The 16,346-nt window shown below is 34.6% G+C and overlaps 1 protein-coding gene across 1 annotated transcript in view; it reads left to right on the forward strand.

The window, feature by feature from the left end:
• The window catches only part of TEX11 (testis expressed 11), a 360,742-nt gene that overhangs the window by 315,848 nt on the left and 28,548 nt on the right, over positions 1–16,346 (forward strand). The window contains exons 25-27 of the mRNA XM_055338036.1: positions 8,616–8,765; positions 10,353–10,461; positions 11,373–11,493. Coding sequence (XP_055194011.1) covers positions 8,616–8,765; positions 10,353–10,461; positions 11,373–11,493 — 380 coding nt within the window. The remainder of the gene's footprint in view (positions 1–8,615; positions 8,766–10,352; positions 10,462–11,372; positions 11,494–16,346) is intronic.

Below are 16,346 nucleotides of genomic sequence, written 5' to 3' on the forward strand. Positions count from 1 at the left end.
TAAGATTTCTAAAAAGAATAGGATAATATCTTCATGACCCTGGAGACACACAAAAAATTACCAACCATTAAAGAAAATATTGGTAAAGTGGATTTCATTACAATTGAGAACTTCAGTTTGTCAAAAGATACGATCAAAATTGAGAAAAGACAAACCATAGACAGGAAAAAGATGTGTTAATACATAAGCCTGAGAAATTCCAGAGTATTAAAGAACTCTTAAAACTCAACCAGAAAAAACAACCCAGCAAAAAAAATGGGCAAAAGAATTAAATAAGAACTTCACAGAAGAAGATATACAAATGATCAACAAGCAAAAGAAAAATGTTCAGCATCATTACTCATCAGACAATTCCTATTAACACCACAATGAGGGATCACTGCACACTCACTGAAATAGCTTAAATTAATATACCAAGTGTTAGTAAGGATGGGAAGCAACTGGACTTCTGATACATTGCTGGTGGAAATGTAAATTGGTACAGCCACTTTGGAAAACCATTTGGCAGTATCTGCTAAAATCAAACATGCTTGTTATAACCCAGCAATCCCTCTCCTAAGTATATACTCAGGTGAAATGAATGTATCTGTTTACCATAATATGTATGAGAGTGTTCAAGACCACTCTATTCATAAAAGCTAAAGATTTGTAAACTCTTGTGTCATCAACAGGAAGACGGGATTAAATAAACTGTGGTACATTCATACAATAGAATAAATACTACAAGTCAAAAAATGAATATACTTCTGACACAGAAAAATATAGATGAATATCATAGACATCTTGAAGAAAAAAAGTCAGGCACAAAGGAATATCACACAGGGTAAAAATTCATTTTAAAAAACAACTTTATTGAGATATATAATTAACTGCCATATAATCCACACATTAAAGTATATAATTCAGTGGATTTTAGTATATTCACCAATATATACAACCACCACCAACAATCAATTTTAGAACATTTCATCACTTCAAAAAGAAACCCCCATCACATTCCATTTCCCTGCATTACCCCCATGAGCCCTGTGCAACCACTAATCTACTTTGTGCCTCTCTAGATTCGCATGTTTTGGAAATTTTAAATAAATAGAATCATATAATATATGGACTTTGTAACTGATTTCTTTCACTTGATGTAACATGTTCAGAGTTCATCCATGTTATGGCATGTATCAGTATTTCATTCCATTTTATGGTCAAATAATATTTCATTGTATGGATTTACCACATTTAAAAAATCCATCGGTTGGTGGTATTGGAGTTTTCATCTTTTGGCTACTATGAATAATGCTGCTGTAGACATTTGTAAATACGTTTTTGTGTAGACATATGTTTTTATTTCTCTTGGGTAGACCTAGGTCATACGGTAACTGTATTTTAATCATTTGAGAAGCTGAAGGAATGTTTTCCAAAGTGGTTGTGCACCATTTTATATTGTCATCAATATAATATAGTGTGAGGCTTCGGATTTCTCCACCTCCACGCCAATACTTGTTTGTTTGTTTTTTTATTTATTCATGAGAGACACACACACAGAGAGAAGCAGAGACATAGACAGAAGGAGAAGCAGGCTCCAATCAGGGAGTCCAATGTGGGACTCTATCTCGGGACTCCAGGATCACGCCCCGGACTGAAGGCAGGCACTAAACCGCTGAGCCACCCAGGCATCCTGCCAATACTTGTATTATCTGACTTTTTCTTTCTAGCCATTCTAGTGAGTGCAGAGTGATATCCCATTTTGATTTTGATTTTTCTGATGAATGATTTTCCAGATAACTAATGATGTTGAGCATGTTTTCATATATTTATTGGTTATTTGTGTATATTGTGTATTCAGACTGTTTCCCCAATTTAAATTGGATTGTCTTTTTATTACTAAGTCATAAATCCTTTACATATTTTAGATACAAGTCCCTGATCAGATTTGTGACTTGCAAATATTTTCTCTCATTCTGTGGGTTGTCTTTTCCCTTTCTTGATAGTGTCTTTTGAAGCACACATTTTTTTTAAACTTTGATGAAGTACAATTTATTTTTCTTTTGTTCCCCATGCCTTTGTTATCATATGTAAGAATCAACTGCCAAATTCAGAGTCATGAATGTTTATTCCTTTCTTTTCTTCTGAAAAGTTTTATACTTTTAGCTCTTACATTTAGGTCTTCGATCCATTTTGAGTGAATTTTTGTATGTGGTATGAGGTAAGAGTCTGACTTCATTTTTTTCCATGTCGCTATCCAATTGATTCAGAACCATTTTAAAAAAAAATTCTTTCCACATTGGATGATCTTTGCCTCCTTGTGGAAAATTAGTTGATCTTACACACATGGTTTTATTTCTGAATTGTCAATTCTATCGCATTGATATGTATGTCTGTACTTATGCCAGTACCACACTGTTTTAATTATCATTGCTTTATAGTAAGGTTTGAAATTAGGAAGTGTTGGTCCTCCAAATTTGTTCTTTTTAAAGTCATTTTTGTTATTTTGGGTTCCTTGAATTTTTGTATGAATTTTAGGATCAGCCTGACAATTTCTGAAGAAAGAAAAAAAGCCAGCTGGGATTCTGATAGGGATTGTGTTGAATCTGTAGATCATTTGAGGGAGTATTGCCATCTTAACAAAGTTAAGTCTTTTAATCTATGAACATTGAATATTTTTCTATTTATTTACATCTTTAATTTCTTTCAGTGATGTTTTATAATTTTCATTGTACAAGTCCTGCACACCTTTTAATTTATTCCTAAGTATTTCATTGATTCTGATGCTATTGTAAATGTATAATTTTAACTTAATTTTATTTTCAGTTTGCTTATTGCTATTTTATAGAACTAGAATTGATTTTTTTTTAATTTTTTTTTTATTTTTATTTTATGATAGTCACACAGAGAGAGAGAGAGGCAGAGACACAGGCAGAGGGAGAAGCAGGCTCCATGCACCGGGAGCCCGACGTGGGATTCGATCCCGGGTCTCCAGGATCGCGCCCTGGGCCAAAGGCAGGCGCCAAACCGCTGCGCCACCCAGGGATCCCTTGAATTGATTTTTTTATACTGAGCTTAAGCTTGTTTATTAGTTCTAATGGTATTTTCCTGAATTCCCTAGGAATCTTATTTACAAGATCACATCCTGTACAAATAGAGATAGTTTCACTGTTTCTTTTCCAGTCTTGATGTCTTTTATTTCTTTATCTCACCTAATTTCTTTGACTAGAACTTCCAGTACAATGTTGAATAGCAGTGGTGAAAGTGAGAATCCTTTTCTTGTTCTATATCTTAGAAAGAATCCAGTCTTTCCCTAGTAAGTGTGTTTTTAGGTGTGGATTTTTTAGATATGCCCTTTATCAGACTGATGAAGTTCTATTCTACTTAATTGTTTTTATCATGAAAGGATATTGGATTTTGTCAAATGCCTTCCTGCCTCTGTGGAGAACATCATATAATTTTTGTTTCTTATTGATGTGGTATATTGCATTAATTGATTTTCACTTATAAAAGCAACCTTGCATTTCTGGAATAAATTCTACTTGTTCATATTGTATAAGTCTTTCCTGTGTTGCTGAATTCAGTTTACTAGTATTTTGTTGGGAATTTTTTAGTTTATATTCCTAAGAGATTATTTGCTTATTATTTTCCTTATTTGTGACATCTTTGGTTTTTGGTATCACAGTATTACTGGCATCATAGAATTAGTTAGGAAGTGTTCCATCCCCTTCTATTATTTTAAAGATTGATTTATTTATTTTAGAGAGAGAGTGTGTGTGCTCAAGTGGGGGAAGGGCAGAGGGAGAGAAGCTCAAGCAGGCTTCATGCTAAGCATGGAGCCAGACACAGATCTCAATCCCATGACCCTGAGATCACAACCTTAGCCAAAATCAAGAGTTGGAAGCTCAACCAAGTGAGCTACCCAGGTACCCCATCCGCTTCTATTTTTAAAAGAATTTGTGAGGATTAGTATTAATTCTTTAAATGTCTGGTACAGTCCGTTGGTGAAGCTGTTTAGGCCTGGGATTTTCTTTTTTTATAGTTTCTAAAACTATTTAAACTACTTTATTCATTATAAGTCTGTTTAGATTGTCTGTTTCTTTGTAAAATCCATTTCAGTAGTTTTTCTTTCTAGGAAATTGTCAATTTTATACAGGTTATCTAATTTATTGGCATACAGTTGTTCATAGCAGTCCTTTGTAATCTTTTTCATTTCTCTAAGGTTGGTAGTAATATCTCCTTTTTCACTTCTACTGATCTTTTCAAAGAACCAGCTTCTGATCTCATTAATTTTTTCTAATGTTTTCCTATTCTCTAATTTATTCATTTTCACTCCAATCTTTATTATTCTCTACCTTCCACTCGTTTGGGTTATTTTGGTCTTAACTAAGGTAGAAGTTTAGATTATTGATTTGAGATATTTCTTCTTTCTTAATGTAAGTGCTTATAGATATAAATTTTCCTCTAGGTGCTACTTTAGCTGCATCCCATTTGTTTTGGTGTATTGTGTCTTCATTTTTATTCATTTCAAAGTATTTTCTGATTTCTCATTTGATTTATTTTTTTTGACCCATTGGTAGTTTAAGGGTGTGTTTATTATTTTTCATATATTTATGCATTTCCCCAATTTTTTTCTGTTATTAACTTGTAATTTCATCATATTATGGTCACGGAACATACTTTGCATTATTTTATACTTTGAAATTTATTGAAGTTTGTTTTATGACCTAGCATATGTCTATCCTAGAGAATAGTCTCTGTGCACTTGAGAACAACATATATTCTGCAGCTGTTTGGGAGAGTGTTCTTATAGATATCTGTTAGATCTAGTTGGCTTACAGTGTTTTCATTTTTTTTTAATTTCCTTATTGATCTTCTGTCTAGTTGTTTTAAGTATAATTCATTTTTTTGAAGTTTAAGAACATCAACTACTGATAATGAACACTCAACTACCAATAATCGCCTTAAATATAAATGGTCTAAATCAGAGGTTAGGGTACTTTTCTTAAAGTTCCAATAGTGAATATTATAGGCTAGCATGTCTTGGACACTACTACTCAACTCTGCCATTGTCACAGGAATACATGGACCATCTTTAAACAAAGGACATGATTGTGTTCAAACAAAACTTTATTTATTTAGTTTTATTTAGCCAGCCCACAGATTGTAGTTTGCTCATCCCTGGTCTAAACACACCAATTAAAAGATGAAAAGTGTCAGATTGAGTTAAAAAATCAAGACCCAACTACATACTGTCTACAAAAAAAAAAAAACACTTAAATATGAAGACATATGCAGGTTAAAAATAAGAGGAATTGAAAAAGATACACTATACAAATGGTAATAAAAAGAAAGCTGGAATGGCTTTATTAATATCTAGCAAAGACAGCTTAGAACAAGGAATATTACTCAGGATAAAGAGAGACAGTGAAAAAGTGATCAATTAAACATGACAACATAACTATCCTAAATATATAATGTACCTAACAAAAGAGCTTTAAAATACATGAAGCAAAAACTGATAGAAATGAAAGGTGGAATAGGAAAATCCATAACCACAGCTGGAAATTTCAATACTCATTCCTCAGGAATCAATAGAATAGGTTAACAGATGATCAGTAAGGATGTAGAAGCCATGAACAACACTATCAACCATCTTGACCTAATTGACATTTATAGAATGCTCTACCCTATAATAGCAGAATACTTACTTCTTTTTTCAAATGCACACAAGAACATTGGCCATATTCTGAACCATAAAATAAACTTCAAAAAATGCAAAAGTATTGAAATCATACAAAGTACTTTCTTTGACCATAATGGAATTAAATTATAAAACTATAATAGAGAGCCATCTGTAAAATTTCCAACTGTTTGGAAATTAAACTTTTCAGTAATCTAATGGGTCCAAGAGCAAGTCACAAAAGGAAATCAGGATAGTTTGATTGGAATGAAAATGAAAATACACATATAAAAATTTAGAGAATACAGCTAAAGCAGTATTCAGACAAAAATTTATTGAATTAGAAAAAGAAATTCTCAAAAAATCTAAGCCTTCACCTTAAGAAACTAGAAAAAAGGGATGCCTGGGTGGCTCAGTGGTTGAACGTCTGCCTTCAGCTCAGGGCATAATCCCAGGGTTCCAAGGATCGAGTCCCACATCGGGCTCTCTGCATGGAGCCTGCTTCTCCCTCAAGAAAAGAAGCTAGAAAAAATAGCAAATTAAAACCCAATCAACTAGAACAAAGAAATAAGAGCAGAAATCAATAAAATTTAAAACAGGTGCCTGGCTGGCTCAGTTGCTCAGAGTGCAACTGATCTTAGGATATGAGTTTGAACCTCACATTGGGTGTAGAGGTTACTTAGAAATAAGTCTTAAAAATAAAAATAAGTTAAAACCAGAAAATAATAAATAAAATCAATGAAATCAAAAACTATATTGTTATTGTTGTTGTTTTGAGAAGATAAGTACAATTGAGAAACCTCTACCCAGACAGATAAAGACACAAATTAACAGTATCACAGATGAAAATAGAGGGTACCTGGGTGGCTCAGCCAGTTAAGCATCTGCCTTTGGCACAGGTCATGATCCCAACGTCCTAGGATCAAGTTCTGCATCAGGCTCCCTGCTCAAGGAGAGTCTGTATCTCCCTCTCCCATGACCTCCCCTGCACACTGCTTGTGCTCTTTCTCTCTCTAAAATAAATGAAATCTTTTTTAAAAATGAAAATAGAGACATCACTACAAATCCTGCAGACATTTAAAAAGATGATAGAGAATTATTCTGAACAAGCTTTATGCCTATGACTTTGACAGTTTAGTTGAAATGGACAAATTCCTTGAAAGTCACAAACTAAACAAAGCTCCTTCAAGAAGAAATAGATAATCTGAATAGTCCTATATACCCATTGAATTTGTAGTTTTAAATCCTGTAACAAAGAAAACTCCAGTAGGGAATTCTACTGAGCATTTAAAGACATAATATCAATTTTGTACAGACCCTTCCAGAAAGAAGAGGGCATACTTCTCAGCTCATTGTATGAGATCATTTTTACCCTGATACCAATACCAGACAAAATATGAGAAAAGTATGGACCAATATTCCTCATGAAAATAGCTGCAGAAATCCTCAACAAGATATTAGCAAGTTGAATTTAGTAAAATTTAAAAAGGATTATAGACCATGGGATGCCTGAGTGGCTGGGTGGTTGAGTATCTGTCTTTGGTTCAAGGCATGATCCTGGAGTTCTGGAATTGAGTCCCACATCAGGCTCCCTTCATGAAGCCTGCTTCTCTGCCCTCTGCCTGTGTCTCTGCCCCGCCCCCCTCTCCGTGTCTCTCGTGAATAAATAAAATCTTAAAAAAAAAAGATAATAGACCATAACCAAGTGAGGTTTATCCTAGGTTCAACATTGTAAACTCAATTAATTTACCATATCAATAGATTAAATGAACAGATTGAACATCCATTTATGATTTAAAAAGAAACTCTGAGCAAACTAAGAATAGTAGGGAAGTTTCTCAACCTTATAAAGGGTATCTACAAAAATAAAACTACAGTTAATATCATATTTAATGATGAAAGACTGAGTGCTTTCTCTCTAAGGGCAGGAACAAGTCAATAATGTCTAGTCTCATTCCTGTTCAATATCATCTTAGAAGTCCTAGCTAGTGCAATAAGATAAGCAAGAGAATGGAAAAAAAAAGTGAAAAAGAAGAAATAAAGCCACCTCTATTTGCAGATGACATGATTGTCTACATAGAAAATCCCAAAGAATCTACAAAAAAAAGTTATTGTAATTAATAAATGAGTTTAGTAAGTTACAGAAAACAAGGCCAAATATTCAAAAATCAATTATAAAGAAACAAATTATATTTCTGTGTACTAGCAACGACATTCAAGAATGGGCAATAATAATCAATAGTGAAAGAAATCAAAATAGTTGTTAACTCTGCTAAGGTAATATTGACTTGGAAGGGAGCACAAGTTGTTGGAAGTATTCTGTATCATGATCTGGGTAGTGGTCATGGTTTAAATATATATAAAAATTCAACAAGCTTCTTGTTTGAGATTAACATGCTTTATTCAATTTATTGTATATGTACTATACCTCAAAACTTTTTTTTAAAAAAAGTTCAGTCTAACAAGGATGCATGAAAACCATCTCATACTGTGTAGTATATGCCATCTGATACAAGTTTCTGCCCATGGTGATACCCGAGAAATATTGTTGACTGACTAAATGAAACAATTTGGAAACTCTCTTTTACTTTGCTTAAAATAAAACCACAGTTAGTTTATACAGTACTATATTTTTTGGCTAACTCAGTCATTAAAGTGAGGCAGATAAACATTGGATTCGGATTAGATAGTAACAGGACTTTTTCAGGCTATTTTGGAACATCATGGCAATACTTTCAGGAAATGTAGGCAGTGCTACTGAATGCATTATAGGGTGCACAAAGTGCTGATGAGTTTATAGATTTAAAAATGTAAAAATTCTGTATACAGAAGCTAGGACAACCTTCAGATTATAAATAGAATTAATTTTCCTCAACAGAAAAATCTCAGAAGAGAGATTAGAATAGAATAATAAAATGTAATTAGGGATAATATTGCATTTTTGCCTCCTTAGGGGACTTCTCAAGTGATCCATGTGAGACATTGCTTCTGCTGTATGAGTTTGAAATTAAAGCCAAAATGAATGATCCATTACTTGACAGTTTCCTGGAATCAGTATGGGAACTGCCTCATTTAGAAAGTAAAACATTTGAAACAATTGCATGTAAGTGCTATATTTATGTTTTTGGAAGATTGTTATCCATTTAGATTGTACTACTTTTTGTTCTTCTCTCTGTTCTTTATTCTTTAACTTCAGGTAGGAAATGCTTCCTTATAGCACTTTGTTTCTCCCTCTCTAATGGCATTCTTGAACTGTCATGTATTATAATCACTAATGCATTTATCTTTTTCTTTATATGAGATGCTCCTTGGGTCATGAAAAATAATTGCTTGTATATGTTGTACTTAGAAACCCGAGTAAAATGCATTATCCATAATAAGTGCCTATGCTAGGTGTGGAATTGAATTATGTAACTACACAATAGGGGGAGCTTGAATTTTAGAAAGTTAGTTTTATTTAGCTAGACAGAAATGATAGTCAACTGCTTCACTAATCAAAGGTGATGCAATCTTAGCAACTTATTAAAGTGTACAAAGAGGGCACCTGGCTGGCTCAGTCAATAGAACATGTGACTCTTGATCTTGGGGTCATAGGTTTGAGCCCCACGTTGGGTATAGAGACTACTTAAAAATAAAATCTTAAAAATAAAGTGTATAAAATACTAGTAATACTTTTAACATAATTGCCACTCTCAAATTTCTGATTCGGCTATAAGTAAGTAGTATTTGGGGTCCCAGAACCTTATAGAGATATGCTGCAGGAAATGGCCTAATTATTTTCCCTTTTTTCCCCAAACTCTTACCCTCCTTTGGAGCCTGTATGTGGTTAATAAAGTTATTACATAGCCCCAAGTGCACAAAGGTCACATTTGCCTTTCCTTATCTTGCAAGACAAAATTCCTAGAGACAATGAGCAGGTGGTCTATCCTTTATGGACATGTGATGGTGACCACTTCTTATATAATGGATCTTCAATTACAGAGGTTTGGTAAATGTATTTGGAAATTCTAGGGCTTGTTATCTCTGACACTCACTCTCATGTCAAGTGTTTCCTGTTTTTAGCATCAGACCAAAAGAATATATTGCAGTATAAATCTGTTTTTGATTATTGCCCTTTTACTGATCTACTTTTTGTTTCCATCTTTATGTGCCCTTCCTTGACTCTGGTTCATAAGATTATTGCTTTACGTATGTGGCCATGTTCAGGGTCACAGAAACAGTAGGCTGTCTATCGATGTCTGTGGAAGAGAAGATGACCCTGGTGACCCTACCATGTTACTGTGCCCAGAATCTATAAACTATGTCCAAAAGCTACCATGGATTCATCATTCCATAAAATAACATTTTTAGGGGTTTTTTTTGTCTGTTGATTGGTTTGTGTTAATCTGTTCCAGGCCAGTTTTATTAAAGAGAGCAAGTTGTAGCCTGAGATGAAAACTGATAGGGGCAGCCCAGGTGGCTCAGTGGTGTGGCGCCGCCTTCAGCCCAGGGCATGATCCCGGGGACCGGAATCGAGTCCCGCATGGGGCTCCCTGCATGGAGTTTGCTTCTCCCTCTGCCTGTGTCTCTGCCTCTCTCTCTTTCTCTCTCTCTGTGTCTCTCATGAATAAATAAATAAAATCCTTTAAAAAAAAGAAAACTGATAGATGAGATTATGGTGCTCATAGCTTTTTTTCTTTCCTTCCTATAGCATTAGCAGTGGAAAAGCCTGCACACTATCCTTCCATTGCTCTGAAGGCCTTGAAGGAGGCTTTATTGCTCTATAAAAAGAAAGAATCCATTGATGTTTTGAAATACAGGTTAGTAAATGTAACTTAACATTGAATCTTAGGCTTTTTGATAGCCAAAAGAGCTATAGTCAATGCTCCATAAATTATCAGTCATATTCAACTAGTCCAACTTAAAAGATGATCAGGGGCATGCCTATAACTCCTGAACTCAAAAGCCCTCAAAAACCGCTCCATATTTAGAGTTGTATTATAGACCAAGAATTAATTAGCTATGTGAAGGAGTCTGGATTTCCCAAAAGAGAAAGGAGCAAAGCTGTTTCTTTGTATGAGACTATGTATATGATAAAAATTACTAAGTATCTTTCAGAGATTAATACAACAAACACCAATGTATTCACCACCCAGATTTAACAAATGTTAACATTTTGCAATATTTGCCCCGGTGTTTTTTTCTAAGCACTTTTCTTTAAGGACCAATAAGTGCCATACATCATAATACAAAATGTTATTTATTAGAGATTTTATGTTTTCTATGCCTAGACATGGGGGAAAATGATATGTGATTTTTCTATGGAAAACTTTATTACAGTCTTTCTTTTCTGAGACATGAGAGACAGTTCTCCTGGAATTATTCCCAGTTTAAATCCCAAATTCCCTTGCCCATCTGAGGGTGTAATGAGATGCTTTAAAGTGCCTATGGATTGAACCAACTCATAAAATACAATAAACAGCTACAACTCCTTAGTGCAGGAAACTAAAAAAAGGTGAAAGACGACCATAGGCATAATAAAAAGGATTGGTCAGCCCCTTTTATAGCTTCAAAAATCTGTCTTCTGAGGTTGGAGGCCAGATAAAAAGGAGAGAAGAACAGAAGTGTTTTGAAGCTCGTAGTCTGGGATGAGGTCCAGATTTTACTTATCTTAGCTATGAAGCCAATGGTTTATTTCCTTATGGGATGAGTTTTCTCATTTTGATTTCAGCAAATGTATGCACAACTTGATTAACCTGTTAGTGCCAGATGGGGTGCCAAGTACAGAACTCTGTCCCCTGGAAGAAGTTTGGGGTTATTTCAAAGATGCTCTGAGCCTTATTAGCCACACCGTAAGTCAGTGATATTAAGCTATCAGCTAATTTTAAAGAATTGTCTTCTGTGTTAGAAATTACATAGAATAATGCTTTCTAATATGACTTTTAGGGTAAATAAATTCACATTACAATATACTTACACGCTAAAATTTCCCTGGGTTTATGAAATGTAAATAGTTAAAAGTAGAAAATTTCTGGTACAAGTATACTATGGATTTTTTTATACTATGGATTATTAAGTGAAAATAGCAGTACCACCTGGCATTTTAGATTACTTTGTGTTTTCAAAACCTGGTGGAATTGTTACTTCTCCTGTGATATTAACCCTTTGAAAAACCTTTTTCTTAAAGATTTTATTTATTTATTCATGAGAGACAGAGAGAGAGAGGCAGAGACACAGGCAGAGGGAGAAGCAGGCTGGCTCCCTGTGGGGAGCCTGATGTGGGACTCCATCCCAGACCCCGGGATCATGACTTGAGCCAAAAGCAGATGCTCAACTACTGAGGCCACCCAGGTACCCCCACCCCCTTTGAAAAAGCTTATTGTTATTCCTTCCATTTCTCTGAGGCAGGTAACAGAAGGAACACTGAGGACCAATTTTTGTCCCTCTTCTGTTGATTTTTTTTCTTTTCAGCACAGGTTTATTCAGTGATTTTTTAAAATAGCTTTATTGAGGTGTAATATGCATACCATGAAATGCAGCCTTTGTATGTATACCATTTGGTAATTGTGGTAAGTTTATAGAGTTAATTCAACTGTCACCACGATCCAGTTTTAGAATATTTCCATTACCCCCAAAGTTTCCTCTCACCTATTTGCAGTCAATCCCTGTTTCCCACCTTAAGTCCCAGGCAACCACTGATCTGCTTTCTATCTCTGTAGATTTTCTTTTTCTGGACACTTCATATGAATGAAACCATGTATCTTGTGACCTCTTATGCCTGGCTTCTTTCAATTTAGCATAATATTTTTGAAGCTTATCCATGTAGCATGTATCAGTATTTTAAACCTTCCTATTGCTGAATAAATAGGATATAACCATATTAATGGTATCCATATACTTAATGGATATATCACATTTTCTTTATCCACTCACTAGTTGGTAGACATTTGAGTTGGTTCCACTTTTTAGCTATTATGAATAATACTGCTATGACATTTGTATACAAGTCTTTGTGTGGACCTGTATTTTCAGTTCTCTTGCATACGTGAATTTCTGGGTCATATGGTAACTTTATGTTTAACTTTTTGAGGAGCTACAATCTGTTTCCCAAAGTGGTTGCATTATTTTACATTCCTACCAGCAGTGTATGTGGGTTCTAATTTCTCCACATCCTCATCAGCACTGACTATTGTCCATCTTTTTCATTATAGCCATTTTAATGGGTACACAGTGGTAGCTCATTGTGGTTTTGATTTGCATTTCCTTGATGGCTAATGGTGTTGATAATTTTTTTATGTGTTCATTGACCATTTGTATGCCTTCTTTGGAAAAATGTTTATTCAACTATTTTCCCATTTAAAAAATTGAGTTCTTGTTGAGTTGTAAGAGTTACTTATGTATTCTAAGTACAAATCCTTTATCAAATATACAATTTGTAAATATTTTCTCACAGTCTTTGGCTTGTCTTTTCATTTTCTTAATGATATCATTTAAAAAGAAAACGTTCTAAGTTTTGATGAAGTCTAATTTATCACTTTTTTCTTTTATGGTTCATGTTTTGGTCATGATAAATCTTTACGTATCTCAAATTTTGAAAGATTTTCTCCTGTATTTTCTTGTAGAAGTTTTTATACATTTATCTCTAACATAAAGGTTTATGAGCCATTTTTAATTGTTTTGTTTATGGTGTAAGGTAAGGATCTCTTATTTGTTTGATTTTCCATATGAATATCCCTCCTGTGCTGTTTGACTTCCGTTTTCTCAGTTGTAGGAAATAATACTTACTCTGACTCTCACAATGAGGTTTTAAAGATCAATTAAAATAATAATATGTATTGTAAACTTCACAGCTCATACACATGTAAAGTGGTATTGTTATTATAAAGAAGCTATAAAATGTTAAAGTTAAATTGCTTCCTTAAGGTCATATTAAAGTCATTATTTGAGTTGATGTTAAGAACTGAGGATCCTGACTCTGCTTTGGGCTCAGTTGCCTCTTCATATAAAAATATGTACAAACCATAGCAGATGGTGGAACAGTATAAAAGGGTAACAACCTGGTACAAACCAGCATCAACTTCAAAACCTAGAATTCTCCCCAAGCTATGTAATTATGACCTGTGTGAATTTTATTTTATTTTATTTTATTTTAATTTTTATTTATTTATTCATGAGAGAGACACAGAGAGAGAGAGGCAGAGACACAGGCAGAGAGGGAAGCAGGCTTCATGCAGGGAACCCGACAGGGGACTCGATCCCAGGTCTCCAGCATCACGCCCTGGGCTGAAGGTGGCGCTAAACTGCTGAGCCACCCAGGCTGCCCTTAAGTTTTAAAAAAACATTAGCATTGGACATTTTGGAGATATATATATATCTATATCTATATATCTATATATCTATCTATATATATATAATTATTTTCTTTTGGAAGAAGAGGAAATTCTATTTCTAAGCCATGAGCCGCATCTGGACCTTCAGATGTGTTCGCCATAGTAACTAATACAAATTAAAATTAAATTGTACTGTAAATCCAAATTGATCTATTTCCATTGTCTCTATATAAGGCCTAAACTACTCTGAGTAATTTTTGCCACTTTTATTCTATCTATTACTGTTTCATCTCCCTGGTTCTTGGATTTCCTGCTAGAGACATTAATGTTTTTCTACTTTTTTGACAAGTCTCACATCCATTGTTGCTCATCCCCTGAAACATGGTGAGATAGTTCACTTTCTTATGCAGAGATTAATTTAATAATCCTGGGATCCCTGGGTGGCGCAGCGGTTTGGCGCCTGCCTTTGGCCCGGGGCGCGATCCTGGAGACCCGGGATCGAATCCCACGTCGGGCTCCCGGCATGGAGCCTGCTTCTCCCTCTGCCTGTGTCTCTGCCTCTCTCTCTCTGTGTGACTACCGTAAATAAATAAAAATTTAAAAAAAAATTTAATAATCCTGTTGGCTCCTTATATATGTTGCTTTTTCCTGTTTGATTGAATGTGCTATGTATCTCTTTTGTTTTAAATGCCTGGAAGAAAATTCTGCCCTTGGTTGACTTTTATAATGACCAGTTAGTCATTCATTATTTATTGAGCTATTTATCAAGTGCCTCCATACTCTGGCAAAATGGCTGTTGCACAAATATAAAACCTCACATCTCAAAGTATCTTGCTTTACATTTTACAAAGCATTCTTACATCCATTATTCCATACAATCCCTTCCCCCACCGCCAGCAATAGTGTGGTGAGTGCTGTTATTATCCTTGACAAATCCTTACAAGTGAGGAAATTTTTAAGTTTGAAAAAAAGTCAAGTTACCCTGTTGGTGGTATCGTGGTGAGCATAGCTGCCTTCCAAAAAAAGTCGAGTTACCAATGTGACTAAGTTCATATGGATAATGGATGAGAGTCAGGACTAGAACTCCGGTCATCTGACCTTACTTCCAGGGCTCTTTCCACCAGAACACACATCTCTCTTGCTAAGATTCAGTTCAAAGGAGAGGCTCAACTTGGTATTCAGAAGCTACTGCCAATGAAAAATCAGGAAGGATGACTGACTTGTGTGCTTAAACAGGCAAGCCTATATATAGTAGGTTCATATTCTAGATTATCTTTAAGAGAAAATCGATTGCTCTGTTTTTTTTCTTAATTGAAATTTTATTTTGAAATAATTGTAGATTCACATGCAGTTGTAAGAAAGAACACAAGAGATCTTATATATGCTTTTCCCAGTTTCCCCAATGGTAACATCTCATAAAACAATATCACAACCAGGATGTTGACATTATTAGTCAAGATACAGAACTTCTCCATCACAAGGATACCTCAATGTTGCCCTTCTCTAGTTCCTACCTACTTCTTTCCCACCCCAGGTCCTCCTTAATCCCTGGCAACCACTAGTCTGTTATCAATTTCTATAATTTTGTCATTTCCATAGTGTTCTATATATTGATCATACAGTATCTAATTTTTGAGTTTTGGAATCATATAGTGTACAACATTTTGAGATTGACTTTTTCAGTCAGCAGAATTCTCTGGAGATTCATCAAGTTACAAGTTGTTGCATGTATGTTTGTCATTGTTTTTTATTGCAGAGTAGTATTCCATGCTATGGATAAACTGGTACTGGTTCACTTAACCATTCACTCATTGAAGAACACCTGGGTTGTTTCCAGTTTGGGGCTATGACAAATAAAGCTGCTGTAAACAGGCTTTAGTGTGAACGTGAGTCTTCAGTTCTCTGGGATAGTACCTAAGAAGGCAATTTGCTGGCTCATATGGTAATTGCATGTTTAGATTTTAAGGAAATTGTGTCCAGAGCATCCATAATATTTTACATTCTTGCCAGAAATGTGTGAATAATCCAGAATCTCTACATCTTTGTCAGTATTTGGTGTTGTCACTATTGTTTTTATTTTAGCCCTTCTGATAGGTGTGTCACAAATCTTATTGTGGTTTTAATTTGTGTTTCCCTAACAGTTAATGATGCTAACCATCTTTTCATGTGCTTATTTGCTGTCTGTATATCCTCTCGGTGAAATGTCTGTTTGTATCTTTTGTCTATTTTGTAATTGGATTGTTGCTTGTTTACTGTTAAGTCTTGAGAGTTCTTTATATAGTCTACATACTAGTCAGACATGTGGTTTGAAAATATTTTCTCCCAGTTGCAGCTTGTCTTCTTATCAGCTTAACAAGGTCTTTCACAGAACAAAA

This window comes from Nyctereutes procyonoides, unplaced genomic scaffold, assembly GCF_905146905.1.
Source record: "Nyctereutes procyonoides isolate TBG_1078 unplaced genomic scaffold, NYPRO_anot_genome, whole genome shotgun sequence".
In the NCBI taxonomy this organism is placed as follows: Eukaryota; Metazoa; Chordata; class Mammalia; order Carnivora; family Canidae; genus Nyctereutes; species Nyctereutes procyonoides.